Source organism: Pelobates fuscus, chromosome 8 (assembly GCF_036172605.1).
Source record: "Pelobates fuscus isolate aPelFus1 chromosome 8, aPelFus1.pri, whole genome shotgun sequence".
Lineage (NCBI taxonomy): Eukaryota > Metazoa > Chordata > Amphibia > Anura > Pelobatidae > Pelobates > Pelobates fuscus.
Genome location: NC_086324.1, coordinates 135260583 through 135279724, shown reverse-complemented (window position 1 = coordinate 135279724; position 19142 = coordinate 135260583). Strand labels below are relative to the sequence as shown.

The window sequence follows — 19142 nt, the reverse complement described above, 5'->3', positions numbered from 1 at the left end:
CCAGGAAAGAGTATTGGGCAAATGTTTGGAGCCTGCTTGTGTAGAGTGAGATTGTGGTGTGGTATTCTGTAATAAGGTCGGTTTTAGTCGTGTTGTGTTTGTGGTGTAATGTAATGCATGTGTGCCTAGGGGATGCAGTATGTGTGTGAGGGGTACAGTGTTTGTGTGAGGGGTGCTGTAGTGTGTGTATATATATATATATATATGGAAATATTGTGTGTGTGAGTGGTGCAGTGTGTGGGTTCTGTGTGTGTGAGTGAAGGGTACAGTGTGTGTGTGTGTGTGTGAGGGGTGCAGTATGTGTGTATGTGAGGGGTGCAGTATGTGTCTGTGTGAGGGGTACAGTGTGTGTGTGTGTGTGAGGGGTGCAGTGTGTGTGTGAGAGGGGTGCAGTGTGTGATGGATGCTGTGAGGGCGCTGTGTGTGTGTGTGGGGTAAAGTGTGTGTGAGTGAGGGTGATGAGTGATGTGGTGTGTGTGAGAGTGATGTGTGGGATGCATTATATCTCCCCTCCCTTCTTACCTTTAGCCTGGGAGTGGGGGACGGTGCTGCCATCCCTAGTGGTGAGTGGTGAGCCATGGCAACACTCCAGATCTTGCGAGAGGAACCCATCGGAGCTGCAAGATAGAGCTCCGCCGGGTCCTCTCCCCAGTCGCATGTCTGTGCAAGTGGGCCGGTGAGGGAAATCTTTGATCTCCCCACTGGCCCATCATGGAATACTGCAGGGCTGGCGCTCGGATAGCGTGGGCCCTGCATAGACCATACGAGGAGGTTCTGATGATCTCAGCCAATCCAATTCTTTCACATAAAAAATAATTTGTAGGTAAATGCGCACACACGGCAAAACATTGCAATGCGTCAATCAGCATCTCTATGAGGAACGTTCAGTGCCTCCATGCAGGGCGTGCAGACACTGAACCTCCCAAGAAGCACCTCTAGTGGCCATCTGAGTGATTGCCACTAGAGGTGTCCCTAGGCAGTGTTTACAAACAAAATTCCTGTAGGGGCAGGCTTTAGACACCAGAACAACTACATTAAGCTGTAGTTGTTCTGGTGACTACAGTGTCCCTTTAACTTGAAGATCCTGATTTTACATTATTGCAAACTATTATGTCGGCAATCCCTGGTTGTTGAACAGTGGTGCTACAGATGATACTGGACGACAATTCCACAATTCTCTTTCAGGTTATGGCTTTTATAGGATGATAGGGATAGGGATAAGCTGACATAAGCGCTTATCACCTCGAGAGCAAGGAATGGCAAAACTTGTAAATCCATGGCTGCTAAATTTGGTTTCTCTTTGGCACCTTTTAGTGTACTTTACTAAAGAATAATATACAAGTCTTGCAGTTCTTGTGATCTGCTCCAGGAGGTGCACCTCTCTTTCACTATGGTGCAGTGAACTTTTCTGCGTTCTTTTCCGTTCATAAATTGTTTTTTTGTTTAATTTTTGATGAAAATGTAATTTACAGATTCTATTGACACTGTAATCATGTAATTTGCCATTTCAATGTGAACATGATGTAGAAATTTAAAAAGGACTAAAAATGGTAAATAGGAAACCGTTGTGTGCCCTCCATCAATAAAATTACTTATATTAAATTGTTATAGAAAAGTGTTCTTGTTTTAATTTGTGCATTCAATTGTTGTATAGGAGATTTTCAAAAGAGCTTGAAATGGGTACTAGTGACCTCAAATCAATGTCAGTTAATTTTATGTGAAAGGGAAGCATCAATGGTATATATATGTAAGACACACAGTAAAGGGAAAATGGTCATTTTGTGTTGAGAAAAAATCATGGTATTTGAAATGGTGAATGTTTAGATTTGTTTCCAAAATGTTTGTATAATTTGGCATCTCCAAAGGCAGTGTAAATGTCAAGGCTCAAGAAAATGTGAGTGCACGCACATTTGTGATATAGGGTTACATTAAACAAACTATACAAATATACTGTGCATTTTTTTTAACTTCTTGTCTTGTAGTCCCCTATATCATCAGAAGGGAATATGTGCATGTTTTATGTTTTTACATTGCTTTTATAGTGTAAACATCTAGCACAGGGAAAGGTATATTTCCTCCTCCGCAGGGTTGATTTAGGTAAACTAGAAAAATGGTCAGAGTTGTGGCAGCTGACATTTAATGTGGATAAGTGTAAGATAATGCATCTTGGGCATAAAAACCCAAGGGCAGAGTACAGAATATTTGATACACTACTAATCGCAACATCCGAGGACAGGGATTTAGGAGTAATTATTTCTGATTACTTAAAGGTAGGCATATACTGTAATAGAGCAGCAGGAAATGCTAGCAGAATGCTTGGTTGTATAGGCAGAGGTATTCGCAATAGAAAGAGGGAAGTGCTCATGCCATTGTACAGAACACTGCCGAGACCTCACTTGGAGTATTGTACGCAGTCCTGGAGACCATATTTCCAAAAGGATGTTAATACTTTGGAGAGAGTTCAGAGACAGGCTTCAAAACTGATTCATGGTTTGCAGAGTAAAACTTACCAGGAAAGGTTAAAGGAACTTAACATGTATAGCTTGGAGGAAAGACGAGACAGGGGGGATATAATAGAAACATTTAAATATATAAAGGAAATCAACACAGTAAAGGAGGGTAAAAGTAGGAAAACTACCACAACAGATGACATTGTCTTGCATTAGAGGGACAAAGGTTTAAAAATAATATCAGGAAGTATTACTTTACTGAGAGGGTAGTGGATGCATGGAATAGCCTTCCAGCTGAAGTGGTAGAGGTTAACACAGTAAAGGAGTTTACGCATGCGTGGGATAGGCATAAGGCTATCCTAGATATAAGAGACTAAGTATTAAGAAAACTGGGCAGACTAGATGGGTCGAATGGCTCTTATCTACCGTCACATTCTATGTTTCTATAAAAAAAGGTGTGGGGCCTAAGAGCTCTGGACATACCTTGTGCTAGCTCCTGCTGCTTTGGATCTAAACACAGCTTACAGAGCCCGAAATCTTGCTAACCAGGACTCAGAACTGGCAAACCGACAGATCGACACCTCAGCAAGTTATGTTGCTATCTAACCGATCGCAACTATCTTGTACGTACTTATAACTTCCGGCCTAGCGGCCTACTGTGGAAGTAGGCCCGATGGCTGAGAGAAGAGGCCGATCTCATGGCCGAGGGACAGCTCCTCACAACAGCTTTTGACAGCCCGGTTACCCCCTTGGGGTGGAGAGGCAGGGTTCCGAAGTAGCAGGCCTCACGTCAAGGCTGTGGTTCAGTCGCCTGCCTGTCATCGACTGAAGCAACAGGCCACAGGAACTTCTAACATGTGCTGCATTCACTGGCTGCAGACTTAAGGGTGCCAAATGATCTGTAGGTTGTTCCCCAAAACCCGAAAAGATCAATAAAGTTAAATTTTAGGCAATAGCAGTAGATTTCCCTAAAGGAGCTCCAGTATCATGCAACTGTCCTGGTCAACTGTTAGCCCCCCCTCACCACCCTGTATGCTTTTTTGTATTGAGCATTGTTTTGACATTTTTGCTAATGTTGTTTGGTATACACTTGGGATACCTAGTGTACTGGACCCAACTAATAAAGTATTTTTTTTTTCTCTATGGTTGTGCTCCTCATTTGGTATTATCTTTAGATTAAATGTGTCACCATAAGTTAAATGTAATGCAGATAGGGGCTAGTCCCGAGTGAAAATAAAGCATTGTGTGTTTTTTCCATTGGGAACTGTGTCCGGTTGGTCTATTCATGGATAACAGAGTCTAAAGAACAGTTGGCTAGCTGCATTGGTTCCATGATTTCTGAGACAAGCTAAAAAGAGCTAGGCCTGAGAACCACAAGTGCCTTTGTAGAGGCAGTAACTAAAGAGACAAAGGCAGAGGGGATGATACCTGCCTGGAAGGAGAGAGCAGCAACTTGGTCAATGGTGAATTAAGTCCTCGGCAACCCCAGTCAAGCTTCAGCAGCTGGGGCTGAAGGGTTTCAGGGTCATTGGTAGGCAGCTAGAAACTGAGTGGAGGTACTCAGTTGGAGTATGGGAGCTCAGTCACACTTATGATTAAGTCAAGAAAAGCAAGTCCTTGTATCAGACAAGTAAAGGGCAATCCAAGCTGGCATGTTTGCTGTTCAGTATGTAGAATAATATCATACTCTGATTAAGAATTGAAAAAAAAAGTTGACTCACTTTTCAAAGTAAACCATAACATAAGTTACTGGCCTGTGGCCATGTCCCCAGTCAGAACAAATACTCCTATATAGTTACTAACATAGGTAGCAAATGTTACAATGCTCTTGTTATTACAATATTATATGAAGAGCTTTTGCATGCACTTCCTACCAGAGACAACAGTTGTTTGTGACTTATTGGACTGTTAAGTATGTTTACACTTTTTATTTTGCACAACCCTTTCTCTAGCCTACCCCAACCAACCACGGGTGGCACTCTCCTGTCAATGATTTTCCAAGAAGGTCACCCCAGATGTTACACCACGACTACCAGTCACATCCAGCAATCTACGTATACTAGCCAGATTGCTAAGACAGGGTGGGCCAAAATTCAGAGTAGGGTTGGAGGAGTCAATAACTTTTTTATTAATGAACCAATTTCAATGATATTACTTACAATAAATGTTTAATGTATTGAGATTTGTTTGACTTGATAGGATATCTTTTAAATGAGATCCATTTGCTGCCTTGCAAAGTCGGGCTCTTTCGATTGCATTGTTCATACCATTGGTTAATGTTTGAGGCTCTAGCGTTTGAATTTCTGCACGGATATTCTCCGAGAGCTGCTTTTACACCCGCTTCAGATATTCTCACAGAAAAGTAATCGGGAGCTGAAAGGTCGGGCGAACGTGGCGGCCAATTAATCTGGGAATTTCTTGCAATCTATTTGTGTCAAAATAATGGGCCTGTCATTTTGACATTAAAATTCCACTGTTTTTTTACTTGTTGCTCCTATGTGAAATTATCCACGATGAGTCTCTCAAGACCAGTTATAATATGTACTTTCAACAAAAACAAAATGCAACAACTAACAAATAAGTTATTTATCTGTCAAATACTACACTGCATTTTGGCACACCCACAAATAACGTTTGGCACCACAGGAGGCTAAAAAAGAATCAGGAACAACAATAGGTTGTTTCCCAAAGGGAGACCCCGCGACCACCTAATAAAACCTCTCTTCAACTTGGCCGCCAGCTGGCTGAGCTCCAACATATACATGCACTCCTCGAAAAACTAATATACATTCTATTCAACTGCCCAGTAAACTGCCTACTCAAAATTTGAGTTCTGCCCTTCCGTTTGGCTCCTCTCCAGTCTGTCACAACTGCAACCACTGGTATGATATCATGGTCATACCTTGTACACACACTCACTGGTTTCCATTCCCACTACCCTATGCTATATACTATAGAGGGAACCTCAAGGAAATGCTCATGTATCCCAATCAAGGACTTTGGCGGCTCCATGAGCATTTGCTGGATGTTCCCTCTATAGTGAATGCACTCAGGGCCGGATTAAAAGCCTATTGGGCCTAATCCTAACAATTATCATAGGCCTAATTACAGAAACTTAAATCAGTAATCCCTCCCAAGTGTCCTGTATCTAGTACAGGTGGTGCCAGAGGGAAACTCACAAGTTACATTTAGAAGAATACACATAACCTATGCTAATCTCTCCCTTTCATCGCTTAACCAAATCTGTGTCCTCCAGCATCAGTTTCCTGTGAAGTGGGCTATCAGTGGGCAAGGTAAAAAGAGGTGTGCCAGTAATGCAAATCACGTCAGTGGCACTGCCCAACAGGGGGACCCGTCCAGAAAAAGGAAGCACGTCTGCCTTAAGAATTGTAAGGTCAGCTAGGCGTGCTAATCACACAGACCAGCCAACTATAGGCAGACCAGCCAACTATAGGCAGACCAGGTAGACATCGTTGTGTCAGTACCCTAAGCTTGATGCAAACCCGCCTTTCCTTTTCTTACTAGCAAGCAGAAACTATTAGTATGCAATCTGGGACCGAGAAAATGTGCATGCCACGCATGCACATTAGCGCTCCCCATAGGAAAGCATTGAAAAATAATTTCAATGCTTTCCTATGGGGATTTGAGCAACGCTGGAGGTCCTCACACAGGTTTCCTGTGCTATAGAGCAGGAAGTGACCTCTAGTGGCTGTCTAGTAGACAGCCACTAGAGGTGGAGTTAACCCTGCAAGGTAATTATTGCAGTTTATAAAAACCTGCAATAATTACACTTGCAGGGTTAGGAGTAGTGGGAGTTGGCACCCAGACCACTCCAATGGGCAGAAGTGGTCTGGGTGCCTGGAGTGTCCCTTTAACTAATTTATAATCAGCCAGTCCACACTTGTTTTGCTCTTCTACATCCCTCTTAAGTTCCCATACTTAATTCGCCCAGCACAAATCAAGAACATATTTCTAAAAAGTCATTAAAAATATTTTTTTTTTTAGAATGGGCCAGGAGCTTTAGCTCCATTAATCCCTATGTTAATCGGGCCCTGAATTCAATATCTCTCCAAAGTTTTTTCTCTGAAAATATATCTTCTGATACTGCATTGTTGGGCTACACACAAAGCAGTCATGCGGGGAGCTACAATTCAACAAGGAGCTAACTATAAGAAGAGCTTTGCCACCAATCACGAGCATTTAACTCAATTACTACAAAGGTTAGAAACCAAAACATCTTAGGGAACAAATAACCACTGTTAAGTCCCAACTGCACACTATCCTTTGAAAGACAACAGAACATTATCTGAGAAGATTATAACAGTCATGCAATGATCAAGGCAATGGATCAGGTAAGCCCTTTTTAGCTGTTGTACTGTGCCATGTCCTAGTTTTCAACTAGTGGTGGTTATCCAAAAGCATGTTTTTCTTGTAACTTTGGCTTTTCTGACCTTTGCTTGTTTTTTTGACCAGTCTCCAATTGACCATGACCTTTGGCTTGTTCTGCCGTGTATTTTACTTTCTGTCTCCCTGACCTTGGCTTGTCTTGCACTACTCTATTTTGTGTTAAAGTGAACCTGTAATGAAAAAAAACACTTACCTTAAAGGAACAATGTATTCCTGACACTATAATGTTAAACTATCCATTTAGGTACCTGACCATCCTTAGATCACAGTAAAAAGGTAATTTTACTCAACTTTTCTGGCCCTGCCTGACACAGTCTCCATGGCTGAGATGATCTTCAAACTTGATAATCTCATAGGAAAGCATTGTAAGGTTATTGCATGTGTGCTGCAAATAGCTGCACTGCGCAGAGCCATTTAGCATCTCATCATATAGATGCATTAAATCAGTGTCACTGAACGCCAGTGCTGCACACTGTGCAGCAATGGACTAGGAAGCGCCTCTAGTGGCCGTCTGAGTGACTGTCACTAGAGGTGTTCCTAGGCAGCAATGTTGAAATAGCAGCCTGCAGGGACAGGCTATAGACACCTGAACCACTACATTAAGCTGTAGTGGTTCTGGTGACTGTAGTGTCTCTTTAAATCACTCATATATTAAATACACCTTATATCACAAAGATACATGGTGTATTCAATTTAAAATATAGAGATTTGCTCACTTTTCCTCCATTCCAACACCGCTTTGTGGGTGTTACTCTCTGTGCAACACCCACCTCTGGGCCATCCTCCACTCCGCCTTCTCCTTTGATATGCTCTACTCGGGATGCATCCCCAAGCAGGGCACATATAAGTGACATCTGCACACTGGCATTGTAACATAGTAATGTCATGTCTCCCTAGAGTTTGCGCTGTGGGTGCTATGGGTGGCATGACAGCTGGAAGTAAAAAAATTTTAAATAGGTTTTTCTCCTAATCTATATATTTACTAGCAAAACTGCTAGCACGGGGGCTTGGCCTTGCTGTTAATGGAGACGGTCGCACACTAGGCGAGCTACAAGGCCTGAACCGCCATAATCCGCAAAATACCCTATACCTACAGCCATGGTGCGGACCAAGAAACATACCGGAGCAGGGGACACGCTAACAGGGTCACCGAGACACTGCACGGGCACCCTAGATGACTTTATCAGCACCCCGGCGGGGCTCCGAGGCAGCGCGCCATCGGACAACATGGCGGCGGTCTCCCCCAGCGCAACCAGCGGAGGGGACTCCATACCGGACTTTAGCCCAGACGATGCCCTCCACTCCATCAGGGCTGAACTCACCCGAATTGGGAGCAACATGCTCACTAAGGTGGACACCGGAGCTCTAGTACGGGAGATAAGGGAGGCGGTCCGGGAAGACCTACAGGGCCTCCGCACAGACCTCACGGCACTAGAAGCAAGAGTGGACTCGGTGGAGGCGGAGGCGCAGGCGCGAATCTGCTGCCAGCAACATCGAGCAGCAGAGACTGTGGCCACTCGACAAGGGAACATGCAGCTGACCTTAAGACTCCAGGTGGAAGACTTGGAGAACCGAAGCCGGAGGCACAACATCCGAATCCGGGGCCTCCCAGAGCCGGACACGGAACCCCTGGCAGTCTCTTTGAAGCAGCTTTTTTTGCCAGATCCTGGGACCTGACGCACCGCCCGACATTCGCCTAGACCAGGCTCACCGTGCACTGGGGCAGGCCAGACCGGACGGCAGACCCAGGGATATGGTGTGCTGCCTCCACTCCTTCCCGCTGAAGGAGCAGATTATGACGGCGGCCAGGAATCTGTCGACCATCAAGTTCCAGGAAGCAGAGGACTTCTCTGGCCTCACGCTGGATGCCAGAAGGGCACTGCGGCCTATTACCACGGCCCTCCACGATAAGGGGATTCCCTATAAATGGGGGTTCCCCTTTAGCCTACAAGCACAGCAGGGAACCTCCTGGCACACGCTCAAGATGCCAGATGACGCCCCATGATTCCTCAGGGCGCTCCACCTTCCACCCACACAAATCCGCAACTGGCTATTGGAAGAACCCCTAGGTCCAAGAAGGGGAGAAGATGCAGGCCTGCAGCCCTCCGCCACTAGTCTGGGCCGGATGTCACCGCCACGCTGCTGGGGAGGACCAGCGGGAGCGGAGGAGTGACTTTAACATCTCATCAGACCGGGCACCCTACGACCTCACTGCATGAACTGCAGCTACTGGTGGGTCTCCCCCCCCCCCCGAGAGAGGTCCCAGCGGGGGGTTCTGGACCTGGGGCATCCTGGGGTGTTATTGGCCTGGGGGGTCCCGCCCGTCCCCCCCCATTGCTCCTAGCTACCGGTCCTACCATGCGTTGGGGGGAGCGGACCGTGTGGCTTCCACCGGCGCCTCACGTCGGGCCCGCTGCAGGGTTGGGGGCTGGTGGGGAGGGATACATCCTGGCACCCTGTTTCTGCCCAATGCACCATGTGGGGACATTTGGGGTGGCGGTCCTCATTGCCCGCACGGTACCCTTCCAGAGCCACTCTGAGCTAGCAGACCTGGAAGGCCGTTATATATTCGTGAAGGGCACGATCGCTGGACACCTCTACACATTGGCGTGTGTTTACGCACCCAACACGGCGCAACATAAATTCCTGCTACGCACGCTGCACACCCTGGAACGCTTTAGGGAGGGCATGTTAATCCTAGCAGGGGATCTTAACCTAGCATTAGACCCGCGCCTAGACACGTCCCTGGGAACTAGCTCGCTCCCAGCCTCTTACCAACGTAAGGCCCTCATGGCCCTCAAGAACTCAGGGCTGGCGGACTCGTGGCGGGTGGCTCACCCGACAGAAAGAGACTACTCATATTACTCCACAATTCACAATCACTACAGTAGGTTGGACTATATCTTCCTCCCCATAGAGTTTCTTTCGCTCCTGCAATCCAGTGAGATTCGAACGGCCACCTGGTCCGACCACCCACCGGTCTGGACCAGCATCGCCTCCCCGCTATACAAACCAAGGGAAAGGCAGTGGAGGCTCAATGAACAAGTCTTGGAAGAGCTGGAAGCGACCACGGAGATGAGAGACGCACTACAGAGGTACTTCGAGGAGAACTCCACTCCAGACGTGGAACCTCCGACAATATGGGAGGCACACAAATGCATGATCCAGGGCCATCTCATACGCTATTGCACCCATAGGAAGAAGTCCCAACGGCAAGAGGCCACGTGACTTGCACAACAAGTGGCAACACTTGAAACTCTCCATAAGACCAACCTATCGGAAGACACCTACAAAGAACTCCTGGAAGCACGTAGGAACCTCAGACAGCTACTCTCACAAGGCCTCCTCTGAACCATCCGTAACTCTGATAAATGCGGGCGACTCCTGGCCAGGCGACTGCAGCGGGAACGGAGACTCTCACACATCACTAAGATCCGCGATCGCACCGGTAAGTTCACTCAACTGCCTGACAGAATAGCGAAGGCCTTCCACCACTATTATACAGAACTCTATAACATACCAACGGCTCGGGAGGCAACTGCCCAGGTGAGACGCAAGACCAAAATCGCATCCTACCTAGAACAACATGTGTCCCGATCCCTTACAGACGAACAAAGGGCTACAATGGAAGAGGACTCCATGGAGGAACTCAAACAAGCCCTCAAGATCGCCAAAGCTCACAAGGCGCCTGGCCCAGACGGCCTCCCCGCAGCATATTATAAAAAATTCCAAGACATTCTGCTGCCACACCTCCTAGGTAGCCTTAACCACCTGCTTGACGGCAGCCACCTGCCAAGACATGCTGGCAGCCACCATCTCACTCATCCCAAAAGACGGAAAGGACCTGACGAATTGCTCCAGCTACAGGCCGATTTCCTTACTCAACGCGCACTTGAAATTGTTCACCAAAATACTGGCAATGCGGGTCGGGCGCGCGCTGCCAGACCTGGTGCACCCGGACCAGGTGGGATTATCCCCGGCAGGGAGGCAGCGATAATACCATCAGAGCCCTCAACGTGATCCATGGTGGGGGGCGGCCGGCGGGGGGTCCTCCTCCTCTTGACCGACGCTGAGAAGGCATTCGATCGGGTGGACTGGCGATTCATGCTGGTGACGCTCCGTGCGATGGGATTCGGGCCACACATGTTGAGGTGGATAACCTCCCTCTACACGACACCCACAGCCCGCCTACGCATCAACGGTGCCCTATCGCAGCCATTCAACATCCGCAATGGCACGAGGCAGGGGTGTCCCCTGTCCCCTCTCCTGTTTGCCCTCTCCCTGGAACGCCCTCCCTGGGCGGTCAGACGGGATGGGGGAATAACAGGCCTCACCTGCAATGGACTGGAACAGAGAGTCGCGGCCTCCTCTTCTTCCTTGCCAACCCACTCATCTCACTACCGAACCTACTAGTAAGGTTCCGGGAATATGGACTTCTCTCCAACCTAAAGCTCAATACTGATAAATCGGAAGCCTACCCACTCAATCTACCCACCGCAGACACAACCCATCTCCGAGCGCAGTATCCATTTAGATGGTGCATGGACAAGATCAAATACCTAGGTATCTGGCTCACCGGAGACACAACACGCCTCTACCAGGAGAATTTTATACCCATTCTCCGCACGCTGCAAAAAGATATGATTGTCAGGGTCTTACCTGAGTTGGGAGTCTGTAGCGCAGATGTGTTGCTCACCCTTGCAGATAGCCACAGGCCGAGGTGGTCAGGTAAGAATTCACCTGGCCTGTGGGGCTGTGCACGGGGGCTGTGCAGGATGCAGTACCAAATACGCAGGACAGACAAGGACAGAACCAGCAGGATAGTCGAGGGATAGCCGAGGTCAAAGGGTGCCAGAGGTCAGGAACAACGAGGAGTAGCCGAAGTCAAGGGATGCCAGAGGTCAGAATAAACGTAGTCAGAAGCCGAGGTCAAATATACGAAGCAGATAAACTGGAACACTGGTACGATACAGGAACACTAGATCAAAGACTTGACACTGAGCACAGGGCGAGGCTGGGTTTAAATACCCTGCTGATGATCGATCAGAGTCAGGTGAGACACAGACAAGTCAAGGTGCAGCCCCCGGTGTAGTAACCATGCCAGGATGAACAAGACCGGAATCAGTTGTCTCTCTGTAAAGCTGCTGTGGCTCAGAGGTAGAAATTAGGACTGATAAGTTCCCCGGTTCAAGTCCCCTGTTGGGAACTCCAGGAGCGGCCACGTCTGGCTGTCTGTCTAACAGGTGAGTACCCTGACAGTACCTCCCCCTTTAAAAACGACCTCTGGGCGTAAGTAGGTTCTTCATCGAAATAATCCGCCTCTCCAGAGTCACTATCAGAATCCATCGAGTCCCCATAGTGAAAGTCCTCAGTATGGAATCCCTTATTAGCTTGGGATTTCCCAGTACCAGCTTCTGGTACGGCTGACGATCTGTCCAGGTTTTTTAGGTTCCGGGTACAGGTGGCAAGAACTTCCACAACTTCGGCAGGAACAGTGCTCGTAGCTAGCAGTGCTTTTTCGAACACTTCTAGGTCTTTTTTACAGACCGTAGTGCCATTAGAAGCAATGACACAATCCATAGGTAAATCCTTTTCAAGTGGGCAGGAAGTAGTGGTGGTACTACAGGAAGTAGCCTTGGTAGTAGATGCAGACGACTCTGGAGCAGGAGGTATAGCATTTTCCATGGAAGCCAAGCCTGGGCAGGAATAACGGCTCCCTTGTAGCTCTTTAGGCTGATATGCGGTGTACACTGGACGAAGGAAATTATTACCCAGTCGGAGAGCTGGAGGTCTAGGAGGGCGAACAGGACAAAGCGTGATGAAGTGTCCTCCTTCTCCACAGTAAAAACACAGACCATGGCTTCTCCTTCGGTCCCTCTCCCGAGGTGTGACTTTGCAGTGGACACGTCCAATTTGCATAGGTTCCTCAGGATCAAGTGGAACACAGGATACCTCTGGAGTTTTCCTGGGAACTGGATCATAAGAGGGCATCACTGGGGTGTGGTGATAGTACTCGGTTCCTTGGTTACGTAGACTCCGCGATTTTTTAGTAGGTGGAGCTGGCTTGGGCTTAGTGGTCCTGCACTGTGAGTCCATAGCAATAATAAAGGATTCCCAGCTGACAAGGGCAGGACTCTTCCTCTGCAACATTTGGTAAGACCAAACTTTGATGCGTCCAGACAACAGGTTGATAGCCGCTCTGACCCTGATGAAATCCGTGGCGTAAGTTCGAGGCTTTAAAGAAAACAATACCTCGCAATCCATCCTGAATGACTGAAAGGACGTGTAGTTACCATCAAATCTGTCGGGCATGATGACAAAGGGTTCCGGAGCTGGATGTACTGCGCCTTTAAGAGAAAAAATTTCTTGCTGCAACTCCGAAACAGTCTGGGCCAGGCTGGACACTTGCTGGAGTGAGGGTGAGCACATTTCTGCGGACTCCATATTGGTCAAGTCTTTTGTCAGGGTCTTACCTGAGTTGGGAGTCTGTAGCGCAGATATGTTGCTCATCCTTGCAGATAGCCACAGGCCGAGGTGGTCAGGTAAGAATTCACCTGGCCTGTGGGTCTGTGCACGGGGGCTGTGCAGGATGCAGTACCAAATACGCAGGACAGGCAAGGACAGAACCAGCAGGATAGTCGAGGGATAGCCGAGGTCAAAGGGTGCCAGAGGTCAGGAACAACGAGGAGTAGCCGAAGTCAAGGGATGCCAGAGGTCAGAATAAACGTAGTCAGAAGCCGAGGTCAAATATACGAAGCAGATAAACTGGAACACTGGTACGACACAGGAACACTAGATCAAAGACTTGACACTGAGCACAGGGCGAGGCTGGGTTTAAATACCCTGCTGATGATCGATCAGAGTCAGGTGAGACACAGACAAGTCAAGGTGCAGCCCCCGGTGTAGTAACCATGCCAGGATGAACAAGACCGGAATCAGTAGTCTCTGTGTAAAGCTGCTGTGGGACTAGGACTGATAAGTTCCCCGGTTCAAGTCCCCTGTTGGGAACTCCAGGAGCGGCCACGTCTGGCTGTCTGTCTAACAGGTGAGTACCCTGACAATGATGACCTGGGGCGGCCTGTGCATCTCCTGGTTTGGGAGAATCAATGCCCTGAAGTTAAACCTGCCTCCGCGACTCCTCTACCTATTCCAAACTATCCCAATCATGATACCCAAAGCCTTCTCTCAGATGCTCATTACTGCAATAATAAGATTTGTATGGAAAACGGGATGGCCCAGGATTAACGGGGCACTCCTGTCTCTGCCCAAACGCATGGGGGCTTGGGACTCCCCTCGATAGTTCACTACTACAGGGCTACCCACCTACTACGACTGGTGGACTGGCACACATTAAGTTCAGACAAAATTTGGCGGGAATTGGAGAACAACCAGGGGCCCAAAAGCTACCATCCGCAGTATGGACAACGTACCCCTTAGAAGATCCCAAAATGACCCAAAACCCTTTTATTTGGGCCACCCGATTGACAGGCGGACTCACCACGACGCCAGACCCTCTGACAGCTACAACCCACAACCCTGATGTCGCAGGAGGCCTACGATCCAAGGACGTGGCCGGCCTCGGGGGCACGGACTGGACCTATATGAAGCGCCTATGCTCCACAACAAGACTGAAACCACTAAGGGAGCTGATCCCAGAAGGCACCATCTCACAGGTTCCGCTACCATCAGATTCAGCACTTTCACCGAACCACGACAGGCAAACACCTGTTCCATAGAGAACTAACCGCCTTCGAACATATGTCCGTAGCCAGAGATCGACCGCTGAAGGGAATGACGCTCCTTTATTCTATGCTGCTCACGACCACGCCACGCGCACCACCGCGGTACATGTCTCTCTGGGAACAAGCTACAGACCAAACAATAACAGACCAACAATGGGAGAAGATCCACGTACTAGCACACCAAGGCACACTCAGCTCAAAAATCCAGGAACTTAACTACAAAATTATGGTCAACTGGTATAGGATCCCAGCGAGGCTACATTGCATGAACAGCGAAATCCCTGACATCTGATGGAGATGCGGAGCCGAGGGAGGGACTGACATCCACATCTGGTGGTCGTGCCCCAAAATCAGGCAGTACTGGAAGCAAATTCACTCCAAAATCAAGAGCATAGCAGATCCGGAACTACCGTTCCAGCCCCTACCGATGCTACTCCACCACACCACACTTCCCATCGCCACCTACAAACGCTCACTAACCAAACACTTGCTTAATGCAGCGAAATCTCTCATCCCTACCAAATGGCGCGCGGCGGAGCCACTGACCGTGGAGCAATGGATGGACCGGGTAGAGGACATATATAGCATGGAAAACCTCATTGCGTCGCTGCACAGCACGGGAGACAAATGCGCTATCACCTGGTTCCCCTGGTGCACCTATATAGCCCGAAGACAAACCGCAGCGGCCAGGGACGGACACCACCCAGAAGCGGGAAACTAGGGAGGCACTAGACCCCCCCACCCCCACATAGACCACAAAAGATACAGGCACCTTTACACTCTCCCCCCCCCTCCTCCTCCCCTTTTTTTTTCTTCTCTTTTTCTTCTTCTCTCTCTTCCTTCCTTCTCTTCTTCTTCCTCTCCTCCTTCTTTCCTCTTTCTTCCTTTCCCCCTTACTCCCTACCCCAGCTCCCTGACCCACATCCCCTCCCCCCCCTCCAGTCATAGGCCCTGCAGAGACGAAACAGGGACGCAGAGGGAGAGGAGAACCCACAGTCCAAACAGGCGTACATATGGGGAACATGAGGGGAAGGGGGCACACAAAAGGGGGGCAACCGGGTGGGATGGTCACTGAAGACGGACCCCCAGATCGGGAACACCAAGCCATGACTGATGGGTGGGACAGACGGACGTAACCAGGTAACTTGACCAGACCTGACATACACACAATCAACTGAAAACCGATCCAAGAGGCTGACCCCTGGGCTGCTCCACCCATCACCAACATGTCTCAGACGGCTCCCCACGACCACAACATCTAACGACTCCTAAGCACTCTACAACTTTGAAAACATCTCACTAACCCGACGAAGTAGCGTCAACCTACCACACGATGTTAACCTATCCCCTGACGTACACCACTCTACCGACCATACACCCTATAACCACACGCGTAGCTTACGACTATGCTTAACCTCAGGACGACATGCCACAATGATAGCAGACAGGTCCCTATTAAGTCCGGTCACTATAAGGCCCAATAATAAGCATTAGTCTCCTCTCCTTATAAGCTTTTGCATAGTTAACTTGGGTGCTGGGGTCATCTTGACACTACGAAGGAACCATGGACCCTGCAGACTTAAGTAAAAAAAAACAAAAAAAGTCAACATTTGAGACTACGGTTAAGGAACTTGATAATCACATGTATCAGTTCGCCCAAGTCTTTACGATGTTATTAAACCATACTGCCTATCTTCAACCTGAGACTAATCCGGCTTCTCACACCAGCAGGCTGTTGTTGCCGCCGAGTCCTCCTCTCATAATACACCCTCTATCAACTGGTCATCCTTCTCAATTTGGGGGAGATTAGCTTCAATCAGAGTACCACTTTAAAGCATCTGATCTTTTCTACTGATATGGCAAAGATAAGATAGACAATGAAGCAATTGACAGGAAGATTCTTGCTTGGACTAATCCTTTATGGAAGAGTAGAAGGTCCGTAGCTTACAATGACACAGAATTTATTACGAAATTCAGGAGAATGTTTGATCCTTTCAGTAGAGAGAAAAATGCCGCTAAAGCATTGATGTGTATTAAACAAGGCAGTTATTCTGTATTGGATTAGTTGATTAATGCACTTGCATTCCCATGCAGCCAAAGTTTTCTGAGAGCCTGTCTAAAACTCTCTTAGATGAGACTGCAGCTAGCGACCTACTGGACAGGTTGGAAGACTATCTAGCATGCATTATGCACATTGATAACAGGCTCAGGCAAAGAGAGAAGACTCATAATAGATCCAAGCATTCTTCTGTTCCTCAGGTTCTTTGTTTTACTACTCTCACTCCTGCAGTTGTAACGGAACCTGAACCCATGCAACCAGGAGTAACAAAGTGATCAGAGGCTGAAAAGCAACATAGGAGAAATGAGGGCTTCAGTCTATTTTTACAGAAAAAAGGGACCCACGTAGAGCTTACCCAGTCCATCCAGAAGACCAGTCAGGGGAGCATCCTTAGGTGTTGTGAAAATGTCCCCTGGTATGCCTCAGAGCAGATTACACCTTTCAGTTACCACCACTTGAAATATCCTGTATTGCTTTTGTAGATTCTGGCACCGCAGAGAATTTAATATATGATGATTATGTTGCTCTACACCAGATACCTTTTAAGGAGAAGTCCACACCTTTGGTCATTAAGACCATACATGGTAGACCTCTCAACAAACGTATTATCACTCATGAAATATGTTCTTTAACCCTGTCCATAGGAGCTCTACATAAAGAGAATGTTTTCCGCTCCTTCGTGTCCGATCATACTCTGTTTCCCTTGGTTGGCTGTGATAATCCACACATAGATCTGGTTCTGGAGGAGATTTGTGTATTGGGAATTGATAGTCATAAATGCCTCCTATCTATTAAACCTCTATGAACAATAAATGTACCCATAGCTGCTCCCTTATCCAGTACGGTTTCACCTCCGTATCCATCGGTAAGAGGTTTTCAACAAAGTCCATGCAGAGTCTTTGCATCCTAACAGACCAAACGCTATTGACCTACTACCTAGTACAATGCCATCTAAAAGGCAAGGTGTACCCATTATAACATCAACAGGGTCAGTTCTAGCAAACTGTATCTGATTGGCAGCAATGCTTTTCATGTAGACTTGCAGAAAGTATTTGTAGTAGGTATGCAATGCCAATTGTAGCAATAAGGTGCCCAGATTGATTAGTAGATAACGTTGGTGGAACACTCACCACACAAATTCATTTTAAGAAAGACATGGAGAAATACACTCATGTTTTTAAAAACAAAATACATCAAAATGTATCTGATTTAATAAATACTATAGTTATAATACAAAAATTAATAGTTAATTTACAGCATGTTGGGATCGGAGGTTTAATGGTACATTGCTTGCCTGTAAAAGTCATAGAATTCCTTGTAAACAACATGTCCTCATTATTCCGTGAGACATTAAAAGTCTACAAAATTAATTATAGATGAATGCATTGTATACAAAAAATACTCATTTACAGGCATTAAAAACACATATGTGCTGCAGTAGATTATTTAACGTCATTTAACGGACATCTGCTTAAGTTTGTGTCTCGAGTCTCAGTCATTTAGTTTAAAATTGCCACCAGGTCATTCATCCGAGTCAAAGTGCTGAATTTATTTTTGCTGAGTGGCTACCGGTCCATTTCAGCTTGTTGCCTTGCTCTCATTGCCATTGCCAGAGCTTCTGAAGTTCCAGATTGACCTGTGGCCTCTGCTTCGGCTTCCTGCCTTGCTCTCATTATCATTGCCATAGCATCTGATTTTCCACGACTGGCACGGAGGTTTCGCTCGTTTGCTGCTTGGGTATCCCCTTCCAGCTCTGCTTCATGCCTAGCCATCATGGCAAGTGCAAGGGCATCTGTAGCACCAATGCTTCCACTTCTCTGTAAAGATGTCTTTGATTCTGAAAAGGATCAAATATTTACATTCAGATTAAGTATGAAGATCTAACTCTTCCAAGCTCTTAAGGTCAGCTAGTGGTGGTTTACGAGAGTAGGATGTATTATTAAAAAGGGACACTATAGGAACCATAATTGCTTCATCACAGAGTGCATATAGTGTCTGGAGGGTCAGTGTCAGGGGACTACAAGCACTACAACCAATTCAATAAGATGAAATGGTTAGAGTGCCTGCAGTGTATCTTTAATGCTGCCACTACTTTAGTAGACCGATCTAGAAATCGGAGTAGTGCGATTTGTGGTTTAACAAAAAGTAAAAAAAAAATAAAGAGGTTCCCAGAAGTGTAATTTTGGTCATTGTTAATGTGTCTAGTTAGAACACTTTATCAGAATTAATAAAATGATGCCAAACAGGAAATAGTCATTGATGCCACACAGTTTCCATCTTACCATTGGCAATATGAAACTCTTGAACTCCTTGGGAAGGTGGAGACTGCAAAACAAAAAATTCAGATTATTTCAGGTATCAATTACAGTATGTAGAACATTTAATTTGTCATTTGTATTGGTGAAAAAGAAATGTTCTAATTGATCCCATGGTTTAAAAAAATAAAACTAAATAAAAATTAAAGTTACAGAATAGGACTAAGTG

General features: G+C 47.0%; 1 protein-coding gene across 1 annotated transcript in view; it reads right to left on the bottom strand.

Annotated features, from left to right (window-relative positions):
* Positions 1-17847: 17847 nt before the first annotated feature.
* Positions 17848-19142, bottom strand: part of TMC5 (transmembrane channel like 5) — a 99896-nt gene continuing 98601 nt past the window's right edge. Inside the window, exons 21-22 of the mRNA XM_063430329.1 lie at positions 18941-18983; positions 17848-18495 (exon numbers count right to left, since the gene is read on the bottom strand). Of these exons, the coding sequence (XP_063286399.1) occupies positions 18224-18495; positions 18941-18983 (315 nt within the window). The 3' untranslated portion in view covers positions 17848-18223. The remainder of the gene's footprint in view (positions 18496-18940; positions 18984-19142) is intronic.